The sequence below is a fragment of the Bactrocera latifrons genome, unplaced genomic scaffold (genome assembly GCF_001853355.1).
Source record: "Bactrocera latifrons isolate USDA-ARS-PBARC rearing strain unplaced genomic scaffold, ASM185335v1 scaffold_45, whole genome shotgun sequence".
Lineage (NCBI taxonomy): Eukaryota > Metazoa > Arthropoda > Insecta > Diptera > Tephritidae > Bactrocera > Bactrocera latifrons.
Genome location: NW_017537101.1, coordinates 67,196 through 85,060, shown reverse-complemented (window position 1 = coordinate 85,060; position 17,865 = coordinate 67,196). Strand labels below are relative to the sequence as shown.

Sequence of the window (17,865 nt, the reverse complement as noted above, 5' to 3'; positions counted from 1 at the left end):
TATTCCTGACTTTATACTAGTGTTATAGTTGCATGCCGAAAGTGAATGAAAGTCAAATTTTTAGACATTTTTTGAAAACTAAATTGTTGGCTTAAAACCTACATATAACAAAGGGGTTATTGAAACAAATTGCCAAATTCAACAAGTAAGGAAGGGATAAGTTCGGGTGTCACCGAACATTTTATACTCTCGCATGACAAGTTTCATCAAGATATCTCAATTTTTACTCAAGTTGCAGCTTGCACGGACGGATAGACAAACATCCAGATTTTAACTCTACTCCTCACCCTGATCACTTTGTAACCACATATCTGACGATATATACCGTTATTAGCCACTTTGTTGCGAGAGTATAAAAATTGGCCCAGAAATTTGACAAGCGAGCAAGAACCTCGCAGATTTCTACTAAATTTCAAATAACAGTATTCGCTATTAACCAGAAGTTCGAATAGATAAAATAATTATTACATTGTTTCATAATATTCCACTTTCACTATTTACTGCCGTTCATCCATGAATATGTGGTCATATAAATAAGTGTTATGAAAAAATATGACCAATCGTATGAACTATTACTCAGTTATTGACTTATGACCCTCTATACAAACTTTACATTGTTTATTTAACTTTTTGATGTTATTGTCTATTACAAAAGTGGATGGACAACTTGCATAAGGGGAGGTTTCGATGGCTTTAAACCTGCATCGAACGCTGTGTGCCACTCAAAAACATACCAGTGTTCGTAAAAAAGTAGACTCCCAAAAACATTTCTGCAGCATTTTTAACGATTCTACAGTCGTTGAGTGCAGTTATTGGTAGCATGCAAAACTAAATGAAATATTTAATCGCAATCATTAAGAATGCTGATAACAACACTGATTGATAGAAAATATTCTCAAAATTATAAAGCAATGATACAAACCAATTGAAGACCATTGATATTATTATTCCATATGAGAATGAGTATTTAAGATGAAAGACTCGATCGTGTTTCTTTACCCTAAATGGCAAACATAACTTTATTTATAAATAGTATAAAGATTTAGGTGAACAACTAAAACAGATTCTATTGAGTAAACACATTTTTGGACAATTTAAAATTACACACTAAGGATGCATTTTGTATTCCATTTGTATTAATTGAAAAATATTACACTTTTGTTTAAGGCAGTTTCAAAAAATTCCAAAATAAAATCGTTAACCATATTTGACTAGCTTTTCTCCAATGCTACCAGAGCGAAACGAATTTCTAAGAACTTTCCGTGTGCCTTTGTTTCCTCCGAAACTGTTATAAGAGTGTTAAAAATAGTTTAGCAAGCACATTAAAAACTCTAGTTTTAAGTACATATAAATTTTGTCTTAGGTGTATGCTTACATAGCTGATAAAATTGTTCAATGTAGCTAAATTATATCTTTGGCGTTAATACTTTGGAGCTTAAAAGCTTCTGTATTCAAAAAATTTCATGAACAGATTTACACACAATAGCACCGCTTTATTTAAGGATTTGTGCTTTTATGTTTACTTAAACTCGATAGTTACTAATCTCATGTTTTCTTTCTTACAACTATGTATGTTCTTTGTTAAAACGGCTTATTAAATGGATGTCCTACACAGATTTACAGTTAGTGAAAGCCCAAAGCTTATAATTATTTACAGGAAGTTGACTAAATCAGCAGTTCGTATCAGTTAAACGTTGTACGTTTTCTTTAGTAACTAACATTATAATTAATTTAATCACTAAATAAGTACTTTGCAGTTCGGCTCCACGCATAGTAACATGTATTAACATAATCAGTTGCTAAGTTGTATTTATAATATATCCTTAGCAGTCTTAGATTTAATAAAATAACCCAATTTATAAGAGCTATGTTTTGGTAAGCTTATAACTTCTTTACAGTATTTTCTGAATGTCCCAAAAGCCTACCAATCATCATCCTCATTGTATTCCGATATTTCGAGGCGGAATGATGTGCTGACATTTTTCAGTTTGCGGTGGCAGGTTCGTCCCAAGGGATTATGTCGCAGGTTAACCAATTCTAGGTTATCGCTTGTGATCATTTCATCAGTGTCGATTTCTAAAGAAAGATATGTTTTATTGTTGTGGTTGACTAAATCTGTTATCATAAAGGGAACTTACCAATGATCGCATTGTGACTGGCGTCCAGTTCCCGCAATTCGGGCATTTTAAACACAACCGGTGGCAAAACAATAAATGAGTTGTGTGAGATATTTAGCCGCGCCAACGCATTCAGATCTGCCAATTCATCGGGCAATTTGGTCATTTGATTGTGCGAGAGGTTGAGGTCTTCATGCAATGAAAAACAGATGTAAATACGTTATAGAATATTGACTAATGTATTTATCGAAACACTTACCTGTAATGAGATTAAATTTGAGCGCAAATTTCGCCGGTATCTTTTTGATGACATTGCTACTAAGATCACAGGTCTTTAGTTGGGTATTGCGCATCAAATGATAAACCGCGTCGGGAATCTGCATCAGCTGACATTCGGACAAGTCTGAAAAAAAAAGTTTATAATTTTGCTATATTAAATTTTAAATCTTGGGGTACTTATAACAAATATGAGAAAACTAAATGAAATCAAGCAAAAGGTTGTAAAGGTTAGAGAAACGTCCGAACGCGTTTTAACAGCACGGTAGGGAATACATGGATTAGCCATTGAGTTTATTCCTTACTTTTACATATTATTGATTTATGACTATATTAGGTAGGGGTATGTCAATATATATGTGTGAGAGTCTACTAACTAAGTAGCTGGTAGGATATGTATGTATGTACCTTGATAGTAATGCATAAAATATGTAATAATTTAATTGGTATGTATAATTTTTTTTTTTTACAATTATCACAAACAACTTAATTATTGGCTATTTTTGCTACAATTTTAGTAAACTACTTAACTAAGTTATGAAAAATTAAATGCCTGATAATTATTGAATAGGTTTCAAAAGTACATTACCTAATGACTCATTATCTTGCGCATTTTCACATCTTTCTACGACACGCACCACAGCATGTGCCATTCTTGACAATTTTCTAAACTTTTCAGAAATGAATTAATAATAACCAAATACAGTCTAATTTTCACTCTCACAGCACACTAGTGGATTTTCGCGAGGTTTCGTTTTAGATTTAAAATTTTTTCTGGCAAATTTATTTAGAGGAACACAAGCGACGCGATCAACTCACGGATAGAAATTAAGTGAGAGGTTCATTGTGAAAATATTAAAATCAAAACATTTGCTTTTGACAAGAATTTATATTTTAAGAGTAATTAAAATAAAAGAGCATGAAATTATTACTCTTAAAAGTTGTTCATTACCGTTTTAGCTAGTCGTTTTTACCTATGAACTGCTTGGGGATTTTCAATTCTAGGTTTATTTCATTCTAGGCTATTTCTAGGTACTAATGCACTTGCTATCTTCATGCATCATTCTAACAATGTGTTACACTTTAAACATTTTCTGTTCTACTTAAACGAATTTACAGTAACGGCCAGAAAAACGTAACAATATATATTTATTCGATAAGAAATATACAACTTTAGTGTAATTTCATTATATGGCAGATGAACGTGGTTACTACGCCACTTTGATCATTTGCTATGCAAAAATTACTGGCATTCCAAAATCTCTGCGTTAACTCCATCTCTCTTACTTAAGTTCTAAAAGAAATCGAATGCAAACCGACTTAATTTATTAATGATATTCATATCCATTTATCGCACGTTAATAAATTTTACAGAAAAATTACAATTACTCCGTTATTTGAGTCTTTACTCTTTACTACTTAACACGCTGTTAAAGTCGAATTTTTCAACGAGCATTTGGGTAAGCGGCTTACAAAATATATGGGCTTGTGACATTTTTGACAGAAACTTGCCGGTGCGGATTTTTTTAGAGGCATTAACATAATTTAAGCTCTTAACTGTTGTCATAATTATTTGACCGAGAGTGTAATTTTCTCTCTTTGTAATTGTTTCGCCGGGGTAATAGTTGATCGCACATATTTATATTTTTAATTCTCCTGTGCTCTTTATCTTTTAGTGCTCAAAGCATAAGTACATATGCAGAGAGCACTAATTTGTAATAAAGCTTGTTCGAAAGCTTTCTACGTTCTACATTAGCTCACAATTATAGGAACAAATGAGTTTTTGCTACAATATTTGAGGCAGTATATTTCTAATAAAATTTTAAGTAATTTTTTTTATATTTGTAATGTATTTTAGTGAACCAAATACGTACCATTTTGGTCGACCACTTTTTGCTATTTGCCCGCTAGAGACATTATTCCGTAAGTGTAAAACTTTCATTACTGCAAATCGAAATTTTGAAATTTCCAGAACGGAAGCGAGCGAACCATTGTTGTGCTGCACGACCTAATACAGCATGGCCTCCGTAAACATTCACATCACAAATTTCATTGGTGGCTTGTGTGACATTCTTCCCATTTTACTCAAAAATTTAAAAATAAAGTGAATTACTTCATTATTTCTACTAATTTTTGAATAGTTAATAGGTTTTCCAACTTTCCCGATATTTTTTTGTTTTGTTTTTGGTTAAATGAAGCTTAAAATCTAACTTTCCCAACACTGTATGTGCCGACTCTTTCAATGTCCAACTAAAATATTATTTGGACAGAATATAAGTACCTATAATTTGGTTTGTATTTTCAGAATTTTCTTGCAGAAGAATAACCAAATTCTCCCTCTTTGTTAATTTTGCGGAGCCTGGAAAATATTCTATATACCAACACAAAGAGTCGTCACCAACACAAAAAAGACATAAGTATTTATTTTCCTATTTTCTGTCAGAAAACTACAAAGACCTTTGTTCGAATTATAATCACAATCATATAAATACATACAAATGTATGTACACACATATGTAGTTTGCATAAGGGCAAGTGAAAGTGCAAGTCATTCCTTAAAGAGAACTGTTTTCAAAAAATCTAAATATACATACATACATACATAGATATAAATTATATATACATTATATAGTATATGTGACCTGGTCTACGGAAAGGGGGCTTAGGTGTCAAAAAAGCTTAGTTGATTCGGATGAAAGATGAGATGCTTTCTCACGTGATAGAATCCAAAAAGTCATAAACCAGTTTTCGCACGTTAGCTCCCTTTTCGTAGACCAGGTCACATATATGTATATACATACAAATGAATGCAAATGTACTTGATTATATAGATATTATAGGGAAAACTGTTTAATTATTTTCCCCCTGAAAAGGTTTTTTTGAAACTCGACGAATTGTTAAAAGAAATCGAGAGAGAAGCAATATGTCATTGTGAGTAAAAGAATACCAAGCAGAAAATACCAAGAGGTTAATAGCACCAGTTTGTAGCAGTAGACAAAGGGTCTGCTCCGACGCCGGAAAAAACGAAAGCACGAGACATATCAACTTGATCAGTTGCCAGCAACAGACAGCTGCTAACGACAATTGGCAGGGCGGCTTGAGAATAAGCAAACGGATTTACAAATATTAGATGCAATTGCACTTGGTTAATTTGGCATCACCTCTTTTTGCTTAAAGTAGATTTCGGCGTTTATAATTATTATATATTAATATCCAAAGGTTGCATATAGTATATGTACATACACGATCGCATGAGAGTGAGTGCGCAAAAGCTGCAAAATGCGCAGATTTTAAATCATAACAACTTGTATATATTTAACACACGTAATTTAAAATATGTATATTTACATACATATGTACACATACATATACCGGTATACATGTACATATGTATGTGCTTATTAAGGCATTGTCTACGCAATTAACAAATTGGTAATTATATGATAAGATTATAATAAACAAGTTCAATACCTTATTAGACTTTCGCAAAATGTTGCGGAGGTCTCAAAACTTTTTTTTTGCTTAATATACAAAGGTTGCAAAGATTTATATATCAACAAAAAGCTAAGGATGTCGAGGCGATTTGAATTGTCCTAGAATAAGGACAAAAAAGTTCGCAGAGAGCTCAATATCGCTCGCGGGTCCGTTCCATTGATATTGGTGCACATTTTGGGTATGAAACGCGTTCTTGATTCACACGTCCCAATAAAGCTGTATATTTTTCAAAAAGAGTGCCATAAGCAGGTCTGTTTGGACATGTATGGTGTGTACTCGATCGTGCGAATACCGATCCAACATTCATGCAAATCATTATACATAAGCTGATGAGATATGGGTTTATGAGATTGACATGCAAACTGGTCACCAATGATAAAAGAAATTGTAAAAATACATAGTTTCGACTACTGGAAAAATCGTTGATATACTTGTAAGTAAGTATAACATCTGGTGGGGATTACTTTGAAGGCGACCAAACAAATGTTGATGAATAATTAAAAATTTTGCGTTTCATTTACAACTTCCGGGTACTTTATTGTTTAATTCAATGTATAATGTTTGTGTACGGTCTAAATTATTTACGATGATGCTTTTCGAATAAAGTCAATAATATTAAAACTAATAATAAGCACGATACTGAGGGTAAATCAAAATTTTTTCACCTAACGGTTGTTTGTATCCCCTAACAATCAGTCACAATACTAATTATCGAAATATACTTTATTGTTATTCAAAATATTCTCCATTAGATCTATACTCTTTGGCCTGCGTTTGAACTAATTTTCAAAGTTCTTCGGTCACTTCAATTGACTTATCTCCAAAATATGCTTTTTCGACTCTTCTTCAGGTATTGAAAAACATTGACCTCTTAGTTTGTTTTTCACGAACGGGTATAAAAAGAAGGCATTCGTTGCTAAGTTCGGACTATGCGTAGGATGACTCATCATATTCGCTATCAGTGGCAGAGTTGCCACATGTCCATTTTTCAAAAAAAAGAAAAGCAGAACTCCATATGCTTGGAATTGCTTCGTGGGCGAGCAACTTTTGTTAGATTCGGCTCATCTTGAAACACCCATTCAGCCAACTGCTGCTTACATTTGGGCGTATGAGTCAATCCATTATTCAACAACTGTCACGATGTCATGGACGTGTTTCGCGGTACCGCTATCGTATTTTATTAACATTTCTCTAGACCAATCGACCTTCAACCTTTTTTGAGCCACCAACAAATTGCGTGGAAATCCGCTTGAACAAAAAATCCTGCAACCAAATGTTCATGCAATTCTGAATGTTTGCTAATCACACTAGATGAAATTCTTGCATTATCAGTTTTCGCACAGCATCAATAGTTTCCGGAACAAGAAGTGATTTTGATGAGCTCCACGAAATTCGTCTCGATTGGGTTTACCACATCATCGATAAACACTGCTCCTTGATGGATAATGATGTTTTATCGCCAAAAGTTGAATTATGTTTATTTATGCAATGTTGCTGAGATAAGCCGCGTTAAAAATTGTAAAAAACTATCGTGCGGAAATGTTTGCGAGTTAGTTATATATTTTGGTCGAAAATAATATTTTAAGTTACTGTTAACCCAAGCCCATCATCCCTTGTTCTGCTTAAGTTTTTCTGAAATCCAATAACCAAGAAAATTTATTATAACAATAGGTAATAAAAAGGGGCCTTCCGAAGAAATAAACACTTGAGAGTGGCTTAAAAATTTAAGTAGTTATCAAAAATTTATTTCCTTATAGCTTTGGTTAGTACATGGAAATATATCTAACAAGGACATGGGATTGCAAGTCTGAGGGAATATCCTCCTCGGCTCTGCAAGCACCGTTGCGAAAAAAAACGCGTTCAAGGTTACATATATTTGCCATGATAAAATAATATTCCACAGCTTCGTGGTTGTGATGGTGACGTGTGAGCGTGTAACTTATATCTGTAATGAAGTTAACTGAATTTTTGATCTTTTTAGAATAGAAATACGTCGAAATTGAATGTAACTGCAGAGTTTAGTGAACTCAGATCTATACTATAAATGATCATGATATGTAGATTTTCTCAATAAGTACTTTAAGAATTTCAACAGCTTCTGCAGTGTAGCTGTTTTTTTTTTTCCGCTGAATAGCATTACTCTTTATTTACGCAGCTGTTTTTTAGATTTTTTCTTAAGCATAACCCCCTCTTAATTTAAATTCTTGTTTTAAGGTTTTAACTTAAGTATATATTATTAATATGTATGTATATGTAATGACATTTATTTCAACCATATTGCTACATAACAACCTGCATCGATGAATCAATCATCAATCTCTGTTAGGCTCAAGATTTTTCATAAGAAAGATTGTTCGCAGTAAAGCAATTTATACAATTATATATATGCTTTTGTGCACTGTGTGCCTGTTGTTTAAATGTAAAAAAATTATACAACTTAAAATGCACCTACATTTATAAGAAATGTTAATATGAGTAATGAGTTGCAACCTGTGTGTATRCATGTATGTATGTAGTATGTGTGGCACAAATAATTGGTTGAGTGGTCAAACACGCAATATCTACGTTATATAAAACTGCGCACTAACTGGCTATAGGAAATCACATATTGCTCATTTAAATTACTCCAAATAAAAGCTTATGTGTACATATATGTATGCACATACTTATGGACACACATGCATGTTTGCGTGTGTTATGCAACTAAGCAGCATTTACAGCAACCAGAATTTTTAATTATGTGCAACGAATGGTCTTAGTAGCTGCCATATACACTATATGCGAAAGAATACTTAACTAGTCATCCGGCTACTGAGAAGTTTTTGGATTATTATGTACAACTACCAACTCATTGTATACATAGTACACTGACGGATTCAGGCACTTCTCAAGACCATGCTTTTTTTATATTTTAAGGGGTTTGGAGTATGAATTTCGTCAAGCAAAATGTTTGAACGAATATTTAGTTTCAAAATAAATATTTTTCTATCAAATTTGCTTTTCTATTTTTTTTTTTTTTTTTTTTGTTTGTTATTGTGAATGATCTTTCACGGATTTACAATGCGTATTAATGTATTAATATGATTACACTAATATTTAATACAATTTTTTCAAAAAGCTTCAATTTTCAACTTAATAATTAATAAATAAGAAAACGAAGCTTTAAGAACATTTGAAATTGTCTGTAGGATAACACTTGTGCAGCTCATGTGTTTAAGCACAGACAGTTTCCTTTTCCTAATTTCCATTCTCTCTTTCATGTAAGCAATGCTCCAGGGAAAGTCATGATTTTTGGTGTACTGAGAACAGCATATTTACAAAATAATGTAATATCATAGTTGCCTTGGCTGGTGGATTGCCAGCTGTAGGCTAGTCGCCAAACATAATAGGGGTTAATATACTTATATTTGATTGTTTTTACATATTTTTTTACGAAAGCAGAGTACTCTGATTCATAGCATGGAAAGACTTAGAACTTAGATACCAGAGAAGAATTCCAAAAAATTGTCATTCGAAAACAGATATACCTCGTCTCGTAGACTACTGTTAGTATAAATCAATGAATTGCGAGCAAACTTTGTTAATAATAATTCAAAGTAGAAATATAAAGTGTTTGGTAAAATGTGGTATATAAAACTGATTTTTAATAAATCTTTTCGTCACAAATTTTAGAGAACTCTTAATAAAAGTTTTTTCTATTATTTACTCTAGCCATTGAGAGCCAGAGCTTTGGGAGTATAATAAAATTATGAATGTAAATTTGTGAATAATATCTAGTTAACGCTCACGTGGTTATTTACTGCGTTTAAAATAATACTAAGATAATGTGAACAAATATTATTATAATCAAATCTTTGGTTCACCTTTGACCTACAAACAGCCATTACATTTCAAATACGCAGTTCACCAGTCAGTTAAATGGAAACTATTGAACAATCGCGGCCTTGCGAATGGCGAAACACCAACACCCCATAAAAATCGAGGCTTTTTCACTTTGTTCGGCGTATCTAAACAATGTAAATGCTGGTTTCAAAGCAATGCCCGACCAGAGCGCATGCAATCTAAACGCTCACTTCAGTGCGCCTCAATGGCTAGAAATTTTAAAACATATATTTGCTATTTACATCACAATCGCCTAGCTGTAGCTGATTAGTTGCTTTACAACTTTGGATTGCTTTGTCTAAAGTTAGGTGCTCAAGCATATCATAAATAATACATACTGATATTTTAGACCTATGTTTCACTTATTCTGTAATATAATACATATATACTCTGCCTAACAGCTAAACCTAAATTTGTGCGACAAGTGTCATTAAACTGCCAAAGAAATTTGAATGAAGCATTTAGTCTAGCCCGATGAATATGTCACGGTTAATGTTTCAATTGAGAGATAACATTAAGGTTGGCTTTTGTCAAACAGACCTTTGGCTACCCATTTGTGCTTAAAATGTTACGAAAAGCTTATGATTCTTTAAAAAGTGTTTAAGTATCATAAAAACCGTTGTTGGCTCTGCGAAGCCTTACCACAAAAAAAAAAAATTAAACATTAAAATTAAAACTTATGGTAAACATATCTTATGAAAAAAAAAAAAAATATTAGCAGGTAAAAGTGTGCGAACAGATTGAAAAAGAATTCTATCAACTCAGCGTTTCTACGTACCCAATATATTGTTCTCTTTTGCATCTTCACAGCGGCCAACCACTCGAATAATACCGCGTCCGGCAATCGGTGAGCAGGTCACTATGCCTCCCATGCGGGCTATGTGTGGCGGCACGCGCGGATCGTCAGTTATCTGCACATTGTCACTGTTATTATCATTGCTGGTGGTAACTCTGTTAGTGTTATTATTATTATTGTTATTTCCGCCACCGCCGCCGTTGCTGTTGCCACTGTTGTTGGCAATATTAGTGATATCGTTACCGAATGGACGCATTTTCGTTTCTTTTTTTTTTAAAACCAACACTATTCGCTATTTTTTTATTACACAAAAATAGGTTTGCAAAGAAAAAGTTGCTACACTGCTTCGATTTCGAAGTTAATGCTAAGTTAACTTTATGGGTCTTTCACCCGCGCTGCACGCACTTATGTACACTTTTCAGCTGCCACTAATTTTTATGCAAGCCCCTCTTTATATTTTCGATTTTACTTTGAATTTTTTGTATAATGAGTGGCCTTTTGTATTCGCGTTTAACACTTTCAATTTCAATTTCAATAAAATAATTGTCAATGAGTTCAAAAACGCTAAATCTAAACTTTACGTGTCTCTTCCGTTTTTCAAATGGTTGAAAAGCTCCGCCATCAGCTGTTTTTATACCACGGAAGAAGAAAGAATAATTGCGTCGAACGAAATCAAAACAAAAGTAAAATAATAAAAGCTATAGCACACGTTTTCCTACATACCTATGTATGTGGGTTGTATGTGGATGTAAATAGGCACAGTCTATGGCAATCACAACACAGGTCGGGAGATATCAGAGAGTATCATGCACTCCCTCAAGCACTAATATCTACGTGCGAACAAGAGAAAATTAATCTCGAGAAAAAGTTAAATGGAGAGACAACATAAAGAGCTACAGTAGGCCGCCGATTGAACGAACATTGAGTTTATGTCGATCAAGGCGAATTATGGGAAATTAATTTTTATTAATAACTTTTAATTTTCAGGTATTCTATATACAATATAGTTCCAGATATATATCGCTCTGGGCAAGGATATGGTGAAGAATGTAGAAGGATAAGATTGAATAATTGTGCTCCGCCTCTTTTTTTATGAAGAAATTCTTTTAACCGTGTCAAAATTAGTTTTGGTGTCCACTCAGTTTTGTTTTCCATAAGTTTTATAATTGGTTGTAAATCTTAAGTTCTTAAAATCAAAGAATAAAAATTAATTTGTATTATGCCAAACAAAGCTTGGTAGCTCTGAAGATAGCACTTTAATGAGGTATCCGCAAACTCTCTTGTACGAATTCAATACCATACCTTTTTTATTGCTTTTAAATGTAATTTTGTTTGACAACAGAGCAGAAGCGAGCAGAGAAATGGCGAATCGAAGAGAGCTTTTATAAGTTTTGAATAGTTGCTACTAACAAAATGTTTTTAAGCCAGGTCGTTAAGGGTGTTTAGGGTGTTTAAAATACTTTTGTTAAAAATTAGCTGACCTTGAGTCTATAATTCAATGTATTAACATTTCAACGGGTCACAAAGTTTACCGAAGAGTATGAAAGTCTTAACTAACTATTAGCAATTAGACTAACGACCACTTTTTATTTTTTTTTTTTTTTGTTTCTTTACTTTTTGGAAATGACCGAAACTTTTTATATGACAATTAGAAAAAATTATGTAGAATTGCATACATGAAATATATTTTCAAATAATTCTGCTGTGGAAGTATTTATGAGACTAAAAATGATAGTCGAGGAACTGTCGCTAACGGCCCAACGATAGAATTTTTCATTTGAAGGGTGATTACTGTACTGCATTGTGCGTATTAACCTATTTATTTATAAACATTTGGCTTTGTATAGTTTTATGTATATATGTAAGTGTTTAAATACCATTATGTACATACATACGTACCAGTTGAAAAGAAGGAGCATCGAACGAAAATCAAAACAAAACCGAAATAATTTGTAAAACAAAACTTAAAAGTATTGTGTCCAAATAAAAAAATCGCAATCACGAGTCAACGAATTGTTTTTATAGATGTATGTACACTTCTCTTATTACGCATTTTCTTCTATTATTATACGCGGAGAAGCGCTCTCTTGCATTGCAATAGCGATTTTCAACTTTTTTAACCAAAATTCATAACCTTATTCCACCATGAAATACGCTGAGGCCGCAGATAATAAGCAGCATTACTTCAAAGTGAGTAACTAAAGATAGTTTTCAATATCTTCAGGCGCATCAGCTATACCAAAAAGCTTTAAAGTCTATTAAAAATTTGATTTTTAAAGTATTTCAGACATGCAAGCTTGATTCTCCTGTATCGTGTCATGAATTTTAATTGAGTTTTAAAGTTTTCATGGAGTCTGAGTCTCAAATCTCTGTCAAGACACGCAAAACAGCCCATGGGGCAGTCGCAGTAAATACATCTATGTAGTTTTAATTTCTCACTTCCGCTACCGTGTGAAAAAGTCCACATTGCAGAAGAAATAAAATTTATCGAGTATAACTACAAAACAAAATCCGTTATAATTAACCGTTATATGTGTTATGTATAAGAATGTTGAAAGTGAAAGATTGATTACAAAAATCGGTAATTTAACGTTTGCGAAAAAACATTCGTGACATATTAAATGAACAATGGATATTTGTTAACATATTTTATTAGGAGTTTCATATAGTCTCATAAATTCATAAGTTAAAACGAACCGAAACGAAAACATAGCGTTGAGAATTGAAGTTGCGTAAACTCATTTTTGGATGTAATGTTTTTTTAAACAAATTTAAAAATTTATGATTTTATGATGCGTTATGTAAGCATTTTTTTAATTTTTATTTTTTTTATTTTTATTTTTATCTTTTTTTTTTGGTTATTGGAGTTGCATTGGGTCAACCGAAAAGTAGACTTAATTTAAGTATTGTGAAAGTTTGATCTACAAGTAGTTGAAAATATATGTCATATAACAAAAATCGATTTTATTAAATTTAATTCTTTTTAGAGCCTACTAACCCTAGTACTTTGGTAAATGGTAGCTTATTATTTAGCTTATTGCCTTCACATTAACAGTCTCTAAATTTCCTCTATTTTCTTTCCTGAATTTTTTTTTTTAATTAGCAATGTTTTGAGAATATTTTAGCTTATACAAACTCTTAATTACTTAATAGTGCGTTAATGTCAATATGTCAATGAATCAAACTAAATTTAGACTGAGGAATTGGCAAGTGGCTTGTCGATAAAAATGTTAAATGAAGTTTTGTTGTGAGTGTGAGTGTTTTAGTGCACAAAGTAAAATGCCACCAGAGAAATTTTTGGCCACTAGTGCATAAGTAATAAATTTAAAAAACAATTATTTGCTTTTAATAGATGAACAAATATGCTCTGAATATGACTGACGTAGATTAATACTGTATATTTTTTAGAAATAATATCTATATTTTATGTGAATGATAAAAGATGTAAACGCATTGCGTTAGCACACTACCGCTCCACTTTAGAGTCGTAATTTTTCCAAGGATTTATTGAACTTTTCTCCATTGTTCCATTGCACTTTGTGACAGCTTCATCTGCGGAAATATTTAAGAACTTACAAAGAAACCGAAATGCTGGCAAATTGCCCAATATACACACATACAAACATATACACATTTGCGCTGCTCGCAAGGCTTTTCCGAATGTGCGACTGATTTTCCACTTACGGCGTAAATTTTACCTATAAATATGAGTACATATGTAAATACATACATATATAGAGCAAAAATAATATTTCCATCATGCCATGACTCGGTCATTCGTGTTTTTGTGCACATGTTGTGATTTTTCTTTTTAATTTGCTTGTAATTATTTTTATTTGCAAATGAATTTTCATTTGTGCACTCTGCATGACCGTAGTCCAAATTCATCGAAAAATGCGTGTGTGGGAATGAGAATACACACAAAGAATCGCAATGAGAGGTTGGTCCTATGGACGAAGCATTTTTTATTCGATTACAATTATTTGAAAAAAAAAATGTCACGAAATTTTCACAGAAATTCTAATTTTTTTGTAAAATTGTCTGCCAAAATCCAATTTTCAGGTTTCTTCCTTTGTCTAAGTTCCAAATGAGGTCTTAACAAAAACACGTTTTTTTTTTTACTTTAGATGCTCCTGCTAGTAATTATTTTGCTAACGCCAGGGCATCTTTGCTTTGAGAGCGTCGCAATGGCCGAACTTAAATTATTTGTTTCTAAAAATTTCAGAATTACCTTGTTAATAGTGTATGTTTGTAGCAATATAAAATTCTATTAAAGTATTTCATTTTTGTATGAGAAAAAAATTTTTTTTACTCGAGGGAACCCATGTAACCCTTTTAAGTGTGCAAACTTCAAAAACTCGATATTTTTTTATCTTATTAAATAGTGCAATTTAAATTCTAAGAAGGTCCTGGCAGCCAGTGCTCCTTTTTTTCGTGTAAATAAAATAATTGTATTATTTCTTTTTTCCCATTTATAAATAAATAAATAAATTCTCAGACATAGGCCTTTCGAAAGTTCCGCTTATCGGGGCTCGTCAGTGCATCGCCTTGCACTTACATATATTATTTTGTTTAAATATAGTACACAGTTTTGAAATAACTTCGTCTAGTCAAGAACAAGAACATTTTTTGAGCCAATAGTGGAAGCTAATTTTTCGGATTTTTAAATAAAAATTCCACAAAACACTATTTACATACACTTGTGCTCACATAATTAAGTCACGCCAGTAACAGAACGAAAGTTTATTCAAAGCAACTTCTATGTTACAGGAATGAAACTTAATTTTACAAAAAATGGAAGAAATTTTAATTCAGTTCAAAACAGAATATTTATTTTTTATTTAACTTCTAAAATAATAAAAATATTGCGTTCATTCGCTTAGCCCATCCATGTTGTTGTGCTCATATAATTAAGTCACCTAAAGAAAAATGCAGTTATTCGAAGTATACGAAATTTTTTTGCAGTTTTACCTTACCTAAGACTAAGACTTAGTTGGATAACCTTTATTACGTAGCACCTCAGTACATCGCTTAGGCATTGTTTGGACTAAAGTAGCACATTGAGCGGAACTTATTTTGTACCACTCTGCCTGTATTATTTCCCATAAAGAATCTTTGTTGCGAGGTTTTCGTCAAGCTACGGCTCTTTTTATAATCCTTCATATGGTTTCTATGGGGTTTAGGTCCAGACTTTGAGCTGGCCAATCCAGAATTTTAATATTTCGACTACGTATCCAAGTTTTAACGACCCGCGAGCAGTGTTTGGGCCGTTATCGTGCTGGAAAATCCAAGATAACGGTAAGTTGTCCACATAAKCACCGTCTAAATTGTTCTCCAGTATTAATTTGTACATTTCACCTGTCATTTTCCCGTCTATTTTAACAATCGGGCCAACGCCTGATGACGTGAAGCAACCCCACACCATCACTGATGAACCGCCATGTTTCACGGTTTTTTTAGTGTATTTGGGATTGAGTTCTTGCAAAGGGGGTCGTCTTACATATGGCTTCCCATCATTACCAAATACATTAAATTTGGATTCGTCACTCCAAACCACCAAATTCCAAAATTTAGAGTCCTTCCAGAGATGGTCTTTAGCAAACGCTTTTCGCTTTTCAATATTTTTTTTTGAAACGTCACGTTTTCGTCTTGCTAAACGGCCATTCAATGAATTTTCTTGTAGTCGTCTTCGTACAGTTTGCGCAGATATTTGTACGTCGTGGTATTCCTCTAATTGAGCCCTAATTACTGTGGAGGTTAAAAATGGATCAGACTTACTTACCCTTACTAAGGCCCTATCGTCAGAACGGGTGGTCTTTCTTGGCTTTTTACGCGGTAAATTTTCAAAAGTCTTATTTTTTTTATAAAATTGAACAACGTTATTAATTTTGCCTCGAGAAAATCCTCGCACAATATTAGGGATGTTGCATAAAGAAATATACCTCGTTTTTTTACATGTTGTAAACTGAATGACTTAATTATATGAGCACATGTGTATATATTAATTTAAATATTTATTATATAATTAAAAAAGTAGTAAATATACCATTTTTTAGCCTTTGAAACAAATTTTGCCCCTTAAGTCAAGGAATGAAATAATTATATAGTAAGAGATGTAAATAATGACATTCTAGCAATAAAATTTATTTTTGTTAAAAATCGTTTATAAGCTGACAAGTCTTAAAATTTAACAATAAAGTAAAACATGTGCCTTTAACAATGCATTTATTACAATTTGGTAGAACTTTATTAGTAACCTATATATGTAGTTTTTAGATATCTTATTTGTAAATACTGAATAAAAACATAACTCCTTCTTATTGTTTATTGTTAGCAATACCTAGTAATGTACGTACACAAATAAAAATATTGTACATTTAAATAGAGTCGCAGAGGCTATGAAGTAAAAACAACGTATTAAGAACCGTTGATATTTTTTTTGGTGTTAATGTAATGCGGAAATAAAACTTTTTTATTTACAATGCTTCAGATATATTGCATTGAACCGCCACGTTTCTATTTCGATAAAATTCCAGATGATTTAATTGACAATATTAAAGTATTTTGTTTGTTGAAAAAGAATAGACACCATAGCCATAAATAAACAAGCAGTTGTGGAACTTGTTTTAAGCTTAAATAGCTTTTTTGGAGTCTACAAGCATTCTATAAACTCTACAATGCTCAATCAATGCATACTTTTAGGCGGTAGTAAATAATATGGGAGCGAATGTGGTATTTCCACCTACTCCTTCTGGTTAAAGAATTCATTAACGTTTTTTGGTTACAGAGATCAAATTTTCACATTATGCGAGGTATCTGCAAGTGAATATCAAATTTTCATAGAACTGACTATAGAGATTTTTCTGCTTGTTTTACTGTTCATGACTATGAAATTGCCTTTAGCGTACGCCCCCATATAGCAATCATATAACATCCTAGTGACTGGTGAAGGCCCTCAGTGATGTGATGAATCTCAGGGAACATTTTATTAGTATGTGACATACTATCATAAGTAAATAGTATTGACAAAAATAGATAAAATCGGGTCGGGTACTACCTCCAACTCCCATATACAACATATACAAGAGTATAAATTTTCGGTTTGCAAATCAAATCACAATCTTGCATATATGTATATAGTCATTTCAAAAGATTCAAGGGATTGAGCAACAAGCTTCGAGATTTTGTCGGTATGTTTTCCCAGGATGACATGAAGAATGATTTTTGCGGGGTAAATGAGGGGATGTAGGAAATAATACAAAATTTCGCTTCTAGTTAGAGTACTATCATTTTTTAGGC

At 32.5% G+C, this 17,865-nt stretch overlaps 1 protein-coding gene across 2 annotated transcripts; it reads right to left on the bottom strand.

Annotated features, from left to right (window-relative positions):
• Nucleotides 1-988: 988 nt before the first annotated feature.
• Nucleotides 989-11,180, bottom strand: LOC108973052 (leucine-rich repeat-containing protein 20). 2 transcript variants are annotated; one of them, XM_018940067.1, is made up of 4 exons: nt 10,549-11,180; nt 2,377-2,520; nt 2,139-2,306; nt 989-2,076 (listed from the first exon to the last, which is right to left on the bottom strand). In XM_018940067.1, the coding sequence occupies exons 1-4, from the start codon at nt 10,820-10,822 to the stop codon at nt 1,922-1,924; spliced, it is 741 nt and encodes a 246-aa protein (XP_018795612.1). In that variant the 5' UTR covers nt 10,823-11,180; the 3' UTR covers nt 989-1,921. The 2 variants fall into 2 exon arrangements, with proteins under 2 accessions (XP_018795612.1, XP_018795613.1); XM_018940068.1 differs by lacking the exon at nt 10,549-11,180 and adding an exon at nt 2,983-3,209 and having other exon boundaries at nt 991-2,076.
• Nucleotides 11,181-17,865: the final 6,685 nt, after the last annotated feature.